The following is an 18342-nucleotide window of genomic DNA, read 5'->3' as shown; positions in this document are numbered from 1 at the left end:
GTTATACAAGCAACATTAATTCTGGATCCGATGGTCAACCTAGTCAATAATCAGGGCTACAGCCTAGGTTCTCAAACTGTGGGTTAGGACAGTCTGATGGGGTATCAAGAGGTCTTCAGGGAAATTATGGGTGATGGGATTCAGGAAGTGTTGAACTGCTCCTGGAAGACAAAATAATGGCAGCGGCGGGGCTCTTTGTCTCCCTGAAACAACCTAAATAGACCTTGAGCAGGAACTCTGCTAGCAGCAGCCACTCAATTCCTATCTGCTAGATGCCTGTCCTCCATGTTCAGAACATCTGAAACTCAGTGAGCTGGTCCAGAGGTTATGCAGAACCTTGGTTAAAGCTTGGCTCTGTCTGACTCCCTACTCCCATGCCTACATAAGCTCTTCTGGCAAATTAGGTTAAAATAAACCAAGATCAGTCAAGAAATCCAAAACAACCAATCTTCATTTATTCTAACCTACATACTTGAAATAAAATCACTTTATTATTTCATTTAAATAAATAAAGGCTTGAAGTAAATTACAGATCTTGGTTTATTTCAAGTAAGCCACGAAGTAGCCAGAAGCAAGATCCCAGAGTACACACTTCAAGTAGGTAAGATAGAATAAACCAACATGGTCAGTTTGGATGTTATGATTGATCTAGGTTTATTTTAACCTAAATCAGAGGTAGATGCTTGCACAGGCATGTGAGGCAGGAAGCAGGCACGTGTGAGGCTCAGGGATGTCGTCCACCGCCAGGCTTCAACTGAGGTTCCACGTGTCTTCTGAACCAGCCCACTGACATCGCAAATGTACTTACAGTTCAATTCCAAAATATTTTGCTTAGAACCTAGCTGCACTGTGTTCCATACAAGCTTCCTAGTAACTATTACTTAGGATCACAGCCCTTCTTGGAGCTATGCTCCATTTAAATCAGCAGGACTTACTTCCAAGTGAAGTTTTTGCAAAAATAGTAGCAGATGCAGAAAATACAGATCACTACAAGCTGATCTTTTCTTTGCAGGGAAAATAAAACAAACTGATATATGCTTACATCCCACAGCAACTTGCTAAACATTTTACTTATTACCTGTGTAGTCATGAGAATTTATATTGATCAAAATATTGTCAGCAGAGGCTAGATCTCACATGGCACATTCACTGAAATACTAGCTGTACACTTGAAAATACAAGCACTGACCCAGCATCCAAATATGCTTCAATGGCACTTTAAATGTTGTACAAGTCAGTAAAAGAATCACACTCTTACAAATATTTAGCACTGCACCTGAAACAAGGCATTCAGGCCTTCCTGTATCATAAGGAAATACAAACTAGGACAATATTTCTCATGTTGGCTGTATGACTGGTGGATCTACTCCAAAATAACCATTTTCATTTGTCATAAATCAAATCCTCTGAAACCCTTTGCTTATATATACCATAAACTTCAGAAACCCTAACAGCCCTTCCATAAAACCACAAACAGCCATAAACCACAAACAACCATAAACCACAAACAACCTAACGAAGGAGGAACCCACAGATAAAAACGAAATGAAACGAAACAAAAGCATCCAAGCTAGCCCTATTTTCTTTACTCAAGCAAAAAATAAATAAATCTGCTTTCATTGTTGAAAATTATATATTCTATTATGGTTTCTGACACAACCAATAGTTTTTTTTTAGAAAAAGTGTTATTAAACTGAAGATCCTGCTGCCATGGTAGAAGAGCAAGCTGGTGGGTGCTCTCCACTCGTCATGTCACGTATGACAAGTGGGTGCTCTATGCAGACACTCATATGTTCAGAAGGCCAAATAAATAATAATAATAATAATAATAAACTTTATTTGTTAGCCAACCCATAACAAATTTTTCTCTGGGTGGTTTACAACACAACATTAAAACTTAATATAAAAAACACACAAGACATTAAATCATATGGGGGGAGAGGAAGAAAATACAAAATACAATTCAATCATGCTCCTCTTCTTTTGAGTGTGAAGAACTGGCAGCCTGGTCCTCTGCACACAGACTTTCTTGCGTTACACATTACAACCACAGTGGAGGAGGAGTGCACGTTCCCGCCCCTTTAGCACGGAAGTAAGAGCTTGGCCTGCCCAATTTAGGCCCCTCAGCTGTTTTTGAAGTACATCTCCCATAATCCCCAGCCACAATGGCCAATAGCCAGGGATTATGGGAATTGTAGGCCAACATCTGCAGGAGGACCAAAGTTGAGCAGCCCTGACCTAAACAAAAAGCTGAAGGAGGCCAAAGGGTTGGTTTCCATATACACCTTTATCACAGGATGACTGGCAGACTCAAGGGACAAATTGCATGTGTAATTACACAAATAGAGCTTCCAGATAACCTCAGCTCAAATCATTTTCTGTGGGGAAAGTTTACACGTTCAGCTGCCAGCTAGCAGGTAAAGAGTAATCAAGTGAGAAAATTATGTTAAACTCCAAAACAAAAGCCACACAGAAAGTGAAAAGGCTGCATAACTTGACCATCATTGCATTCCAGTGTTGCATAGAAACAGCATTCAAAGCAAACAGTAGTTAGTAGAACAGTCAGGTATTACGTCCCATGCCTTACCTGTAATACAGACACACTATGGCGCTGAAAGAGAGCCTCAGACAATTCCTGTGGCATCATCTTAATTGGGTTAGGCACTATAAGCAGAGAAGCCCCACTTGCTAGAGCAATGAACAGTTCAACTACAGATGGATCAAATGTCAAGGGAGAGGCCATGAACACCATATCATCTGGAGTAATCTCAAATAGATCGCTGAAGAAAAAAGGAACACACAGACACTCAAAATTACATATATTTAGGAATCTGAAGCTCTAGCAATTTCACAGAGAAACACCCCTGCCCGCAACAACAGAGGTATGTGCTCATGCAAGATTTGAATTGGTCAATATTCCTCTTCCCCACTACTTCAATGGCAGATGTTCTGTGATCTACAACGTATGTTTTCAATTGTCTCAAAAATTAAGAAACCGGAGACTTGATTTCTCTTGATGAGACTTGAGAGAAGAGCTGGTCTTGTGGTAGTAAGCATGACTTGTCCCCTTAGCTAAGCAGAGTCCACCCTGGTTGCATATGGATGGGAGACTAGAAGTGTGCACACTGTATGATGTTTCCCTCAGGGGATGGAGCCGCTCTGGGAAGAGCAGAAGATTTCAAGTTCCCTCCCTGGCTTCTCCAAGACAGGGCTGAGAGAGATTCCTGCCTGCAACTTTGGAGAAGCCGCTGCCAATCTGTGTAGACAATACTGAGCTAGATAGACCAATGGTCTGACTCAATATATGGCAGCTTCCTATGTTCAAGTGAAGTTCTCAAACTAGAACTACATGGAAAGGTGTTTACCCAGACTTCCTCTTCAAGGAGATGCAAATGCTGGCTCTCACAATTTATAGCTCTAGATGTTTCCAAGATGTTATTCTGCTCATCACAAAACCCGTGTGTGTGTGTGTGTGTGTGCACAGAAAACATGAATGTGAGCTCCCAAGTCCACAGCAAGAAACCCAGGAAGGTCACAGAAACAATTCTGACCAGGGAGAACAGGAAGGCAGGACCAAACCAAGGGACACTAGGACTGACCTGCTCCTGGTAAGCATACCTTCTTGACTCATCACAGCCGAGGCCCATTCACAGCAAGCCCCACCCAGGGGAGTGAGTTACAACGGAATGGGGGGGCAGACAGTCTCTGGAATCAGAAGACAGCAGCACACTAGGAAGGCAGTGGGGGAAGGGAATAAAAGGCTGCCTGAGGGCCATAACTTCAGGAGGAGATAGTAGGGTCTCTGTTTAGGATGTATTGGTGATATGGGAAGAGATGATGAGCCTAGAAACAGACTTGATTGTAGTCCCACAGTATTACCATTATTAAAAGATAAAGGAAACCTTTTACTGCATTAAATGCTTTTGGAGACTGCATATGCAGTCTTGAATGATATGGAACTGCTCCCTCAGGGTGAGGGACTAGACAATAAAGAACCTTTCCCCTAAGATTACAAAAAACCCAAACCTGTCTTTGTTATCTTGATTACAGATGTCAAGCTTTAATAGTTATTTTTTTGACAAGGTGGCTTGGTATGGCATAATTTGAAAATCGCTGGTACAGCCTACACTAGCATATTGTGTGTACCTTAGGCATTTTTTCTTTCTTTCTTTTTTAAAAAAATCTCAACATGAAACTGGAAGGTTATTAACAGATTCCTAATGTTGTTTTCTGGGGGGGAAATGCTGCAGAGTGGAAAATAAACCCAGCACAGAATATGGTGCATGTCACAGTAGGTGTTGCAATTTTCTAGGTCTGTTTAATCTAAGGGCCAAACTAGACTTGGCAAATCTGTGCCTAAAGCTGGATCGATCAATCAATCTTTATTACAGTCAAAGACCAGCATAAAGTATAAGGGTGATTACTTGTAAGATGTGAGAGTAGATAAAGTTGTTACATATAGAATGGTACATATTAATACTAAAAGTAGATAGATAATACACCAGAAACATAAGGGCATAAAAAGCCTGAAGAATTTTGAGGCATAAAAATGCATAAAAGGCATGGGGGGGGGGCATAAAAATGGATGTTAAAAGACTGAAAGACATGAGAAGACAAATACATAAAAGCCTGCATAAAAGCTGGCTCTAAAGCAGTCACATAAGTGGAGGGCTGAAAGTCCAATTTAAGGAACAAGAGAGACCTGCAAGCAAGGGAAACTCCCCCAGGCTAACCTCCTTGCAACTCCTCTCTGCAAGGGCTTTATTCTCAGCTGGGCTTACTTCTGCATGAGAGTTCCAGCTGGGAGAAAATTAGCTGCAGAGAAGGGCTTGGGGAGATCTTGCATTTCTTGTGTTCCTTAAAGTGAGCATCTACCTCAGTACTTTCTGTGTGACTGCCACAGATACAGATCTACTGCCATCACACCTATATTAACCCTAAACAACTACTGATGGAGAGCAGAAACCAGACACTTCCCATTATTTTTGCAGGAGAAAAATCAACAGGACTGACAAAGTATTTAGCTTTAGCTGGATTGTACTCAAAATGTTTATAACTGTCCAAAATAAAAAAGCCAAGCAAATAAGGAAGCAAAATAATGAATTTCCTATGTTATGAAACCAACTGAAAAACAGAAAACAAAATGCAAGTATACCTCCAAGGCTGCCTGTATTTTAAACGTGTGTGTGTGTTTAAGAACAGAAAGTGCTTGATGGCTTAATTCAGCCATAAAAAAAACATATGGTCTATTCTTCCTGTTCTGAAAGTAATGCATCTGAGCAATGAACTGGAAATGGAGCAAAAAAACCTTGAGCAAAATAGGGACACAAATTCAGCTGGAGAGGAAGAAAGACAAATTAACACAATTATGATTGCCTTTTAAAAATATAGGTTATGATTTAGTGCAATGGAAGCGTGCCAAGTTTACCTATCTTCAAAAAACAAATATGTTCATTTTTGCACACAAGTCAGTAATTACTATTGCAACTGGTTTACTCGCTGAAATACTGAAAGGGAATAAAATACTTCTATTCCTTCTAAGGAGTGGACTGGCTTACATGTGTGTATTTATCACTGGTGAACTGATTCCACTGAAAAGCACTGTATTTGAAGTAATGGGAAATATGTAAGTTTTATCTGTACTCCTAGAGCCTGGTGGATCTAGTGACAAATGTGCATGTATGAACCAGTCCTAAAGATGGTTGGTCTAGGGTGCATCTGCATTATGTTGGGCATGATCATCTCTTTCTCTTCCTTGTCCCCCACTGAAAAAGTCAGTAACTCAGTAGCTCACACTATCAATAAACCATGATTTGATATTATTTAAATATCAAAATAATCTTCAGGCATCTTCCTAATAATTCCTTCGTGATTTCAAAGAAAGGTCGTATGGCTGTTGAATTTCATATTACCAGTTTCTCCAGAGGCAACAAGCAACTGAATGGGACTGGAAAAACAAACAAATAGCAGGCATAGGGCACTTCTAGGTCACAATATAGCCAGTGGATTTAGCAGACCTGAAACTCAGCTGAGTATGAAGTTACAATGTATGAAGCTGCAATACCACCATTGATTGAGTCTATGTCAACTCTTAGCATAGATTCTCTCCAGGATGATCCACATAGATAGATTCTCTCCAGGATGATCCATTTTTAACTTCGTCTTTTAGGTCTCTCAGTGGTGCATTCATTGCTGTCGTAATAGAGGCCATCCACCTTGCTGCTGGTTGTCCTCTTCTCTTTCCTTCTTTCCCCAGCATAATGGACTTCTCAAGGGAGCTTGGTCTTCATATGATGTGTCCGAGGTATGATAGTCTGAGCCAGGTCATTTGTGCCTCGAGTGAAAATTCTGGATTGATTTGTTCTACGATCCATTTGTTTGTTTTCCTGGCTGTCCATGGTATCCTCAAAAGTCTTTTCCAGCACCAAAGTTCAAAAGTGTCAATACTTTTTCTATCCTGCTTCTTCAAAGTCCAGCTTTTGCATCCATAGAGTGTCACAGGGAAGACCATTGACTGAACAATTCTGATCTTTGTAGGTATAGACACGTCACGGCATCTAAATATCCTTTCCAAGACCTTCATTGCAGCCCTGCCCAGTACTAGTCTGTGGCGTATTTCTTGACTGCCGGATCTTTTACTGTTGATGGTCAATTCTAAAAGGCAGAAGTTATCTGCCACTTCGATGTCCACATTATCAATTCTGAGGCTGATTGCTGCACCTGTTATTAGTTTAGTCTTCTTTACATTTAGGCTTAGTCCCATTTTTCCACCACATTCCTTGACTTTCATTATTAGGGCTTGCAGATCATCTGCATTCTCAGCTATCAAAGTAGTGTCATCAACATAGTGCAGGTTATTGATGTTCCTTTCTCCAACTTTAAAACCGCGCTCTTCTTCTTCCAGTCCAGCTTCTCTCAGTATATGTTCAGCATATAAAATGAATAGATAAGGAGAGAGTATACAGCCTTGTCTTACACCTTTGCGGGTCTAGAACCAGTCTGTTTCACCATGTTCTGTCTGGACTGTGGCTTCCTGTCCTGTGTATAGGTTTCTCATGAGAACAATGAGATGTTCTGGGATGCCCATTTTCCTAAGAATGTCCCACAACTTGACATGGTGCAATGGTTTTAATGCTGTAATATCCCAGACTTGGCAAGTTCTAGGCACCAGAGAGCCATGGCTCCTAGAAATTAACAATCTTTATTTGACAATCTTTATTAGTCCCAGGCATCCTGTTTCTGTTCTAAGTATGTTACTTGTAAGAAGTATGTTGGATTGAACTCAAGTGAGCCTTGACACATGATGACACTAACATAGATTAGTGGTGGACTAACCTGAGTTAGCTGGTTGTGTGTCGTGGCAAGTTCCCAAACGCAGGCTAGTCAAAGGCCTCTAACCCTTAAAATAAACCTGGGTCTTAACCCAGGTTAGCGTGTAGAAGTGTTACCAGAGCCTGGGTTGCTGATCTTGTGTCCACTTCCCACACTGTCTTGAGGTTTTGTCAGCTGCCGGCCATGTTTTCCAGAGAGGAGTGTGTCTGCAGGGACCAGGAGCAGGGAACATGCCACTCTGTGCAGTCCTCTTTATGGCTGCTGATTTGTAATGGCATGAAAGGTGTTTGCCCTGCCTCCTACCCCTGCACTGCCAATCACATGGTGGCTGTTACATGCCAAGGTTTTTCTCTTCTCCTGGCAGCAGGAGAATAGAGGGCAGTCGAGAATAGAGGGCACAGAGGGAAGTCGGGTGGACTTCCATGCATTTCACTGGCTGCCACGGCAATTATATGCACACAGGGTTTGCAGAGCCCAACTGAGGCTCTGCTCATGTGACCTGCCAGCACACAAGCCTGGGTTAGGCTTCTGCCTAGCCCCAAATGATCATGTGTTGAAGTTCAGTATATTTTGAGAAGCCTTAATGAAGAGGTAAGATTATACTGTGACATATCTATATTCAGTGGGCTGTTTACTGTAGTTTTGACTGCAGAGAAACAGATTTTTGTGAAGATCTGGCCTCTGCTAGATCTCCATAGATCTATCCCCTGGTTCTTTTGCATTTGTCTGAGGCTGTGTGCCTACAAACAGGATTTGTGTTGGATATTATCAATTTTGGGTGCTTCCGATACAAGAACTTGCTCTATAGTACATTTTAATCAATCATGTATGGAATATTTTGGGGAAATGCACTTACCGAAGATGAAGAATATTTGGCACTATGCATTTATGAGGCACTCTGACAATTTTGGGGGTTCCTGTTGTTCCGGATGTATGCAAAACATATGCCAAGCAGTGTTTCTGTCTGACATCCAACAGCTCTTTCGATGACTTAGTCTCATGTTGGTCCAAGATAGGTGCCTCCCTGTTACTTGTCAATGAAGAATTTCCATTTTTATCATTTACGCTATCTCTCAGCAGATTTACATCAACATTACTGCAGTTTCTTTGGAAAAGAATCAAACCAACTTTATCTATTTCAAGGGAATCCTGGCAGAACAAGTGTCCAAGTGTAACTGTGAATTTCTGAAAGAGAACAAAAGGCTTTACTCTAATAGAACGGACATATTCTATTCTTTGCTCTTTAGTGCAAGCCTATGACCAAATGTTTTCAAAAGTAATAACAGATCTGCAAGACCTAATCTGTTGAGATTCTTTAATCAAGTCTGACTTTAACAGAACAAAATGTTCACCCCATAGGTGTAATCCAAGCACTATTCTACAACAAGTGAATGAAGAACATAGAAGATCTTCCACAGGACAGAGTGACGCTTCATGGCTTACATCCTAATAATTTATGGGTTTTGTGAACTGCTTGTGATTTTCATAGTTCACTGAGTTCAATGGGATTCACTTCCAGGTACCTGGTTTAATGCTGAAAGCTGAACAGGTAATTTGCATTTTATAAACAGCTGTGGATTTCTAACTTGAACCAATATCCAGAGGTCTCTGAACAGCAACAACCAAATGCTACGAAATACTGTAATACATATTACAGTACAACAGGTGGGTTCATATTCTATGCAGAAACAATACTAAACCTTGGCTTTGCATGCTTTCTCTTTGCCTCAGGGGCACATACTCCCTGCTCAGCTTTCCACACGAGCCTCTGAAGATAGTCTAGCTCCAGTTGTGCTTAGAAACAAACCAGGATTTGTCATGACATCTGAATCAACCAAACGCACCATTATCTGTACCTGATATTTCAAGTTGGACTTAGATTGTTGTTTGAAGAGCTCTGGTCAGAACGAGCCAGGACTGGTTGATTTAGATGTCGTGAATATGTTTCTAATTAGCGTTGAAGGCAGGTTACTTCAGAGGCCCATGTGCGAAGGGAAGAGGGAAGTGTGCAGTCCTGAGGCTAAGAGATGGCACACAAAGCTAAGGTTTAATCTTGGCTCCATGTGACAGCTGAATGCACCCACTAGCATGGAAAAAATGCCAATAGGCACTGACTGGCAGCCAGACGAATCATACGTGTAAGGAGGCCCTGCAGCCCTCCCACAACTCCTGAAGTCCTCCTACACATGTGCTGTTATTCCACAGAGCTAACACTTCTGAATGCTGTCCACAGTCCAGAAATGCTCTGCAAGGTTGGCAACATGATGAACCCTGAGCCTGATCCCTCTCTGAGTGGGACAGAATTGGAGAAATCTGATGGGGAGATGTTGTTCAAGCAGGACTTGGGGGTCTCTGAGTTCCCTAGCCTCCCACCTCAACCCCAGGATGCTCCCCTAGTCTAGTTTGGAAGAAAAGCCACAATGGCTGTAGCCCAATCATCAATTGCCCAGTTACATGGCAGCCAGTGCCTGCACAGCCAAGAGCACCTAATCTGATCTTCCTTTGCTCCTGTGTAGACCTCACTCTCTGGCTTTGACCTTGACTAATACTAACTCTAGGGGCAGGCCTGACACTCTGGCTTTGACCTCCGCTTATGCTTGATCCTCTTTGTACCTGACTCTCTGACTGTGACTTCTACTTGTCATCCTAACCTTGCTCCCCTGGGTGAGTTCTTGCTGGGACCAGCACACCTCATTGCCATGGGACACAATACTGACCTTCAGCAATATGTTACTGATCTTGCAGAGTGTTTCTGGACTGTGAGCAGTGCTTGGAAGTGTTAGCTTTGCAGTGCAACAGTGGACATGCAGGAGGATTGGAAGAGCTGTGAGAAAGCTCCTGGGGTGTCCTTGTAGAGCCTCCTGAAGTGTGTGCTTTGCTAGTCAGGATGTCAGCCATTGTGTGTAAATGATGGGGCTGTAGCTCAGTGGTAGGGATGTGCACGGAACTGGTTTGGAGGCCCTTTATGGGTCTCCGAACTGGTTCAAAAAACCAGTGGTTCCTCCGGCTCGACAGCAGGGGGTGTCTAGCTTTAAGAGCAGAAGATGGTGCACTTACCCCTCCCGCCACTTCCCCCTTGCTGGCATCTGTTGTTTTTTTTAAAGCCCATCAGGGCCGCAGCGTACCTCCCTGCCGCCCCGTTGCTCAGATGTGACTGGAAGTCTCTGATGAATTGGTGCATGCGCTGGTGGGCGCAGGTGCGTCACAGACTTCTGGTCGTATCTGGACAATAGGGAGGTAAGCTGCTGCCCCAATTGACTTTTTTTAAAAATGGATGCCAGCGGGGGGAAAGCGGCAGGAGGGGTAAGTGCACCCTCCTCCACTCTTAAAGCAGCACCCCTGCCACAGTTCCATGCACATCCCTACTCAGTGGTAGAGCATCTGCCTTACATGCAGAAGGTTCTAGATTCAATCCCTAGCATTTCCAGCCAGGTATGGCTAGTGTTACCAGCTGAGCTTATCCTGACTGCTCCCAGAAGCCTCCCTGGTTGCAACTACATCTCCAGGCTTGGACTTTTGCTATGCTCAGGAGCTGCACCACAATGTGAGCTCCCAGTTTGTTATACATGGAGACAAGTCGGCAGTGGACTGGTCACCCCTAGATCTGGGCTGTAAGTAACACAAATTGCAAAGGAGATTAGCTTCACACACTCTCTCCCTATGTGGGGGCCCAGCTAAGCAGACTCTAGAACTAGCTACTGCGAGTTATCTGGCATCTGAGGTCATTTTGGACTGAGGATGAACGCTAGAACTCCCTCATCCTCTCACAAGAGAGATAACACCTGTTGCAAATGAAGCGATTAGGCCAGGAAGGGAAAGCAAATAAAGACCAGTGCAGCAGCAGACTCCCTCGCAATAGGGATGAGTCAGTGACATAACTTTGAAAAGGTGCACACTGAAACATTTGATACAACTATTGGGAAGCCCTTCCCAGCACAGGATACTCTTGGGCGCACCTGCACACTCCCAACTGTCCTCACAGTCAGCCTTGAATACAATAGGTGATTCACACACCTTCCCACCCAGGAAGGACGATCAGGCACAATGCATTCCAAGAAGCCTGTACGGGCTACCCTATTCAGCAAAGAAAAGTGCCCCCAAAGCACATTTTGGGATATAAATACCCCTAACCCCCAGTGTGCTCCCTTGTGCCTTACATTTGGGACTCCATCAGACTGCAACAAGGACTTCAGCAAGACCATCTTCATGCTTGCTCACGTATTATACATCTGGGACTCCACTACAACAAGAACTCCAGCAGATCACCTTGGTGTGCCCCTCTCTACTGAGGCCGCCTGAGCTGAAATCACTACCTAGATTGGCCTGTGTACCAATCCAGCCAGTTTACATAATAGGAAGCTGGGTCCACCGAGAAGACATTCTCATGGGCAACCCTCCACACCAATTCCTACCATTCCTTTCCACTTTGCCTCCTCAGACAGAAGCTAGTCTCCAGCTGCCCGAGTCAGATCTTCGTGAGTCTCTTGCCCGGCTCCTTCAGGTCTGAATCTATCCCTCTAATTTCTGAAACCTTACCCCCCCCATCTTAAAGTGACTCTCTCTAGCCCACCTAGGAATTTACACATAATTTGGAACTTTAAGCTAAATATGCCTTACAATAGTCTGTTTTTAAACATATTTGTAGTACTTTTATGCTAGGACTGCCTAGTAACCTAGTCTTGTTGCTTTCATTTTTTTTCCTTACAATAAACTCCTTTTGTTAATTAAAACTTCTCTCCCAAGCCAGTTTTCTTGAGTTCAGACGCTTGCACAAATTAAGACTGCTTGGAACTGCCTCCCCTTTTGAGCTAAATTCTCCACATTCACCTGAACTGGGGGTGTTAACCAATCACCCCCAAGGCAGTTCCATCAACACTGGGAAAGACTCCTGCCTGAAACCGTGAAGAGCTGCTGCCAATGTGGGCAATACTGAGCTAGATGGACAATGGCTTGTTTTGGTATAAGACAGCTTTGTATGTTCTTATGATACTGTAAAAACAAACACATTTAAAACTAAGCCAATCAGTGTTAAGAACAAGTTCAGTTGCATACTGCACACACTTATTTGGGAATCTATCCCATCAAATTCAATGGGATTTTAAATTACACTTGGAGAAGATCAAGCTCATTCAATAAGTAAGAGGGAAATTTCTCACTAACTGCATGTTTTTCTAAGTCACACTTTCATATCCTACTTAAAATAACTTACTGGAAGGTTGTGTACTCACATCAACTTTGTCTTTTTCTACAAGGGCATATTGGAAGTTACACTTCTTTATAAAAGAAGCAGACAGGATTGGCACGGCATCTGCATCAATAGGAGAATATGCAGCTGGCACTTGGAGAATTCTAACAAAACAATATTTCATTTGGTGAACTAAAACTGTTTTCAGAAACCAGACATTACCCACATTGTCCCAAATTATATTAGAAGTTAATTCTGTGTTCATTGTTATAGAAGTCAGGTCCAAACATTCCCAATGCAGTGAAGCAACTCTTTGCCATTCAATCTTATAATGATCCTGATGCAGTTGCATAGCAGAAAATCCCAGCATTCATTCATGAGTTAGGGCTGAAGTAGATCTTGTTGGAAGTGAAGGACTATGCGCTGTCTCTTGTCTCAATGACATAGGACAGACTAGTGAGTCAGAGGGCTAGAGGGTCAAGACATTGGTCATCCCTTCTCTACTGCTCTGACACTATCCCTTTGATATGTAGATTGCTAATCTTAGGGACTTCCTTCCTTCCAGCTACGTCCTTCCTCTTCCCTTTTTTTCTTCCCTTCCTTCTACCTTGCAACATGCAAGCTCCTCTCCCCTGCACCATGTGTGCAGAGATGCAGAATCCATCTGCATCCAGCTAGATAGATAGATTAGAGATTCTATCTTCTCACTTTCCTATCTAGAATGGAGTTCTCTAATAAATAATACTTATATTGATTTGAAACTATTAACTGGCTCCAAGTTACTTTACTCTCAGCATACATGCATGCCTAACTAAATTCTGCTGTGTTGTGCCTCTGTGCACTCTGCTATAATGAAAAAGGGTTTCTCTTACCAGAGAGAATTCCCAACAGATCTAATACGTAAATGCATGTAACAAACCCCTGACATTCAATTTCTCTCCCACAAAAAAGCAGTTTGAGAAGTGGGCAATGTGAAGTTAAAAAGCAATGGAGGGAATGCTTAACCATTTCCCTGCCTCCTGTTTCTTCATTCCAAATCATTCCCATGGCATCTCACCAAACATATATTTCCAACCTCTACAGGGGTACGTGGTTGAGAGGGTGGAGTAGAGAAGAGGCAGACAGGAAAGGCTCCCATTCCCTGCCACTTCTCATTGCGCACTTCAGAAGCTGCTTCTTGTGGGGTGGAAATGGGCTGCCAGGGTTTCTTTTCTGCAGTGTCTAATCAGGCAGACCTTGAGTGTTGCTCCATGCTTGACATTTTCCCCAGTACAAAGAACCTGCCTCTAGGACATTGCTGCACAGGAAGCATGTAACGTAAGGAGCAGCCCTTGGCATATTGTGCAGCAAGAAAAGCTGTGGTTTTAAGGGTTTAATCTACACAGGGACCCCACAGTTCTTCCCTGCCAAGCAAACTGCAGATGGATTTTGCAACATACATGATAAACACAAGGTGGCCCAAGGTTTCTGCCACTGATTAAAAAGCAGAAATGAAGCACTGTGCTTATCAATTTAAGAAAAAGAAAACAGGCGACATGCGCAGGAATGTGGAACAGACTCTTAAATGCCAAAAGCATCATAATTCTATTTTCATTTATTTATGAAATTAGCATATGAAAACTGAAAGGATCGTTTCCCTAATGATGAGTCATCAACTAGGAATATAAATAAGAGCTATCGGTCACAACATCTAGTATACCTGTTCCTCAAAATAACATTTCTAGAGAAATGTCTCCCTCCTCTGTTTTTTTGTTTTTGTTTTGGAAAGCTCAAAAATCAGTTACTAACAAGTGAAGAATAAACTAACTGGACTGCTTTATTAGTATTACCATTATAGCTAGCTGCTCCAGTTTAAGCCTCCTTGATCCAGTCCAGCTATGACACTTTCACCTCTAACAGTCACCTGATATTTGGGGGTGGGTGGGCTGGATTCACTCCACCTTCCTGTACTTCTGAACAACAGGTTTGCTTTTCCATTTCCAACACAGCAATGGGAAATCTGTAAGCAGTTTGAGAAACTAGATGCAGCCTGGAACTGTGCGTAAAGGACCACTTGTGCACATGGGTCCCAGTCTGATAAGGGACAAGCTCATGAAATGCTGGTTCCACCTACACAGTGCCCTAAATGTCTTGGGGCATATGTAGAAAACAGCAAATATCTTTCATATTAACATAAAATGCACTATATACTCCCCAAGAGAGTTATTGGGGGGCCAGAGCATTGTGGGGGGTGGCGAGAGTTGTGGGGAGCAGCAAGAGAATTGTGGGGAGCGGCGAGAGCAAGCGAGAGTTGTGTGTGTGTGTGGGGGGGGGGATATCACAGGCTCAGTGCATGACCGCACAGATGGTCTGTGCAGGGTCAGCTAGTATTTGTATTTTAAAAGTACCTGCAGTACAATAGAGTTAATGTCACAGTTTTATCCCTGTAATTTATCAGGGCCTGGATCCAAATGTGTGACACGTTCCTTGCACCCAAGGGAGCATGGGCTTGTGTTTCATGAACAGCAATCCCCATGCCACCAAAAACACCTCTTTTGAAACTGATGGAAGTTTGAAAGCAGCTTGTGAGAAGGCATAACTGCATGTTGTTCAATGGGGGGAAAGTCAAATTCTACAGGGTATGCCCAATGCCTTGGGTGATTAATTGATTGAGTGCCGTCAAGTTGGTGTTGACTCTTAGTGACCACAAAGATAGTAGAGATGTGCAAACTGATTCGGGTACAAATCGATTGGTACCCGAATCTAGCCAATTCAGGTGATTTGGAGACAAAACAAATCACCCCTGTGGTCCATTGGCTAGATTCGGGTACAAACCAAATTGTGCCTGATTTGATTTGAATCAATTCAAGATTCAAATCCCTCCTATTAATTCCCCCAGATTCCCAGCTTTCTTTTTTTTTTAAAGCTAAGCTCTAGCCCTTGTAGAAGTGGAGTTTTGGAGCAAAATGTGTGGTCACTATTTTCCAAGTGTTTGGATTCTTTAGTGTTTAACAACTTTCCCTCAATGAATCCCTATGAGGATTCATTACACACCTTTATTTCTTCTATTCATTTTGACTGTCTTTTCAACAGAGCCAACTGTCAACTGCCATGTGCCAACTACACCCCACTCCCACCCACAAGGCAGTGGGGGACTACTCAGTTTATGTTCTAGGATTTTTTTCAAGTGTTTAGGCTCTTTAGTGTCTAATAGCCTTTCCTCATAATGAATCTCTATGAGGATTCATTACACACCAAAGCGTCTAAACACCTCAAAAATTCCTAAAATATAGACTGAGTACCCAGTGGCTTGTAGGGTAGTTGGAACATGGGATGCCACTAATTCCCCACCCCCACCTGCAAAGCAGTGGGGTCAAAATGAACAGAAGAAATGAAGGTGTGTAATGAAGACACCAAAGAATCTAAACACTTCAAAAATACCTTAAAAATAAACTGAGTACCCCAGTGTGTGGGGGTGGGGGTGGGTGCAGTTGACACATGGCAGTTGGCACTGTCCAATGATAGCCAAAATGAACAGAAGAAATGGTGTATAATGAATCCTCATAGGGATTCATTATGAGGAAAAGTTATTAGACACCAAAGAATCTAAACATTTCAATATTCCTAAATATTAAAATGAGTACCCCACTGCCTTGCGTGTGTGTGTGTGTGTGTGTGAAGGGGTGTAGTTGACACATGGCAGTTGACAGTTGGCACTGTCCCGTGACAGTCAAAATGAACAGAAGAAATGAAGATGTGCAATGAATCCTCATAGGGATTCATTATGAGGAAAAGTTATTATACAGCAAAGAATCCAAACACTAGGAAAATAATGACTGCACATTTTGCTCCATAACTCCACTTCTACAAGGGCTAGAGCTTAACTTTTTTTAAAAAAAATGAAAGCTGGGGATCCGTGTTAGGGTTAGGAAATGGCAACTTCTAATCCCCATTGTTTCCTATGGGGAAATGTTCAAAATCAGTAAAAAATAAACAAATTCATTAAAAATCAACCAAGTGTCCCACTGCCTTGAAATCTGGGTGGTAGGTGGCACCCATGGGGACCTACCCACCACCCAAATTTGGTGCCCCTAGGACATTGTTAATTGGTCAGAATCAGTCTGAATCCAAATAAAATCAAAGCAAATACAAATAGAATCTGGGGTGATTTGGAGGGGGTAGATTTGGATACAAAACAAATCAGGGGTGATTTGTTTTGGGCACAAACCAAATTTTAAAAAATGATTTGAGCACATTCCTGATAGATTCTCTCCAGGATGATCTGTCTTAAACTTGGCCTTTAAGATCTCTCAGTGGGACCTTAAAGGCATATATATATGCCTTGGGTTCATGTATCCAATCTCTTTAGATCCTGGGCTATGAAATTAATAGGCTGTTTTAGGAGAATGTGATGTCTGAAGAAACAAGAAGCCAGTACCTTAAGGACAGACTGTATTTAGTTCATCACTGTGCATATACTCCATCTAGTGGCTTAGTCCAACCTTTATTTTTGTGAGATTTGGTTCAGCTTTAAAAGTCACCCTGACATCTTCAATAAACAAGTTCTATATTTTAACCACCACTTAGAATATGTTCTAAAGCAGTGATTCTCAAACTTGGGTCCTCAGGTGTTATTGGACTTCAACTCCCATAATCCCCAACCAAAGGCCACTGAGGCTGGGGATTATGGGAGTTGAAGTCCAATAACACCTGAGGACCCAAGTTTGAGAATCACTGTTCTAAAGTAATCTAGGACACAGTATTGCAAATAGGCAAATGTTTAAAAAAAAAAAAGAATGATCTCAAAATGGCTAACATTCTATTCTATATAAATAACTTAATGTGAATGAGCTCATAGCAGTACCCTAGAATCCAAGACGGCAGATCTATCCCTGGATAGCAGTAGAGACCTATTTCAAGGTTTTCAGTGAGACAGCAATGTTCCCTCAGGAAATCTGTAAGTTTTGTGGCCAAATTAATAACTGTCCTGTATGTATAGATGACAGCAGCCTTATTGTTGCTTTCATCAAAGCACACTGCTCTTCTCTCAGGATATAGACTGGCTGCAGTCTGAACCATCTCCTGCAGAGTCATCACTAATACAGCATACCTAAATGAGTGAAGAGAATAAAATAAGTTACTCTATTGTTTTAAAAGCCTCTTCCAAAATAAATAACACTCCTTAGATTAACTGAGAGCAAAAAACAACAAACCACTTTCTCTATAAGGTCTAATGCCATTGCTATGTTTTCCAGTCTAGTTTACAATACAAAAGCAACCCAAAAAAACACCTTCAGAGAGGTCTGACAAAACCAGCAACGTGCACTTAGCCTGACCTGCTTCTAACAGCCCTGCTATCTTTTTTAACTTGGCCTTTATATAAGAATCTGATTATACATTTTTGATGTTTACAGTAATATAGCCAAAGATGTGCAGTATTCAAAGACAAAATATACCCATGTAGAAGAATTAAAAGATACATAAAAGGGCCGTATTCATACTGGAGCTGAGCGGTGTCACCAGAAACAGCAACCTTATCCGACTTTTCTTCGGGCCGCACGTGACGCTACGACCGGGCGGGCGACAGCTAACTAGCTGGCTGACTCGCTCGCCTAGCCCCGCCCCTCCCCTCCCCTCCCCCCCACTCACCAGCGCGCCGTTGGCTGCAATGGAAGGACTCCTCTCGGCTTCCGTAAGCAAACGAGAGAGGAAGGGGAGTGATAGGCAACATCCTTCTCCCCTCCTCTTCTCGTGTGACTGGCTAATTTGGCTCAACCCGTCCCTGCCTCAACCTGACTGACAGGCTCAGTAATAAGGGAAAGGCTGTTGCTATCAGCCAGCATTTC

The 18342-nt window shown here is 42.5% G+C and overlaps 1 protein-coding gene across 5 annotated transcripts in view; it reads right to left on the bottom strand.

The window, feature by feature from the left end:
• The window catches only part of AASDH (aminoadipate-semialdehyde dehydrogenase), a 31651-nt gene that overhangs the window by 12700 nt on the left and 609 nt on the right, over positions 1 to 18342 (bottom strand). The window contains exons 1-5 of one of the 5 annotated variants that reach the window (XM_053257311.1): positions 18146 to 18285; positions 17361 to 17606; positions 12561 to 12681; positions 8189 to 8517; positions 2588 to 2780 (exon numbers count right to left, since the gene is read on the bottom strand). In XM_053257311.1, the coding sequence (XP_053113286.1) occupies positions 2588 to 2780; positions 8189 to 8517; positions 12561 to 12681; positions 17361 to 17590 (873 nt within the window). In that variant the 5' untranslated portion in view covers positions 17591 to 17606; positions 18146 to 18285. Of the gene's footprint in view, positions 1 to 2587; positions 2781 to 8188; positions 8518 to 12560; positions 12682 to 17360; positions 17607 to 17952; positions 18106 to 18145; positions 18286 to 18342 lie in introns of those variants that run through there. The other 4 variants (XM_053257309.1, XM_053257310.1, XM_053257312.1 and 1 more) reach the window with 4 other exon arrangements.

This window comes from Hemicordylus capensis, chromosome 5 (assembly GCF_027244095.1).
Source record: "Hemicordylus capensis ecotype Gifberg chromosome 5, rHemCap1.1.pri, whole genome shotgun sequence".
Classification (NCBI taxonomy): domain Eukaryota; kingdom Metazoa; phylum Chordata; class Lepidosauria; order Squamata; family Cordylidae; genus Hemicordylus; species Hemicordylus capensis.
Note: the sequence above shows the minus strand (reverse complement) of the source record. Positions and strands in the feature narration are given on the sequence as shown.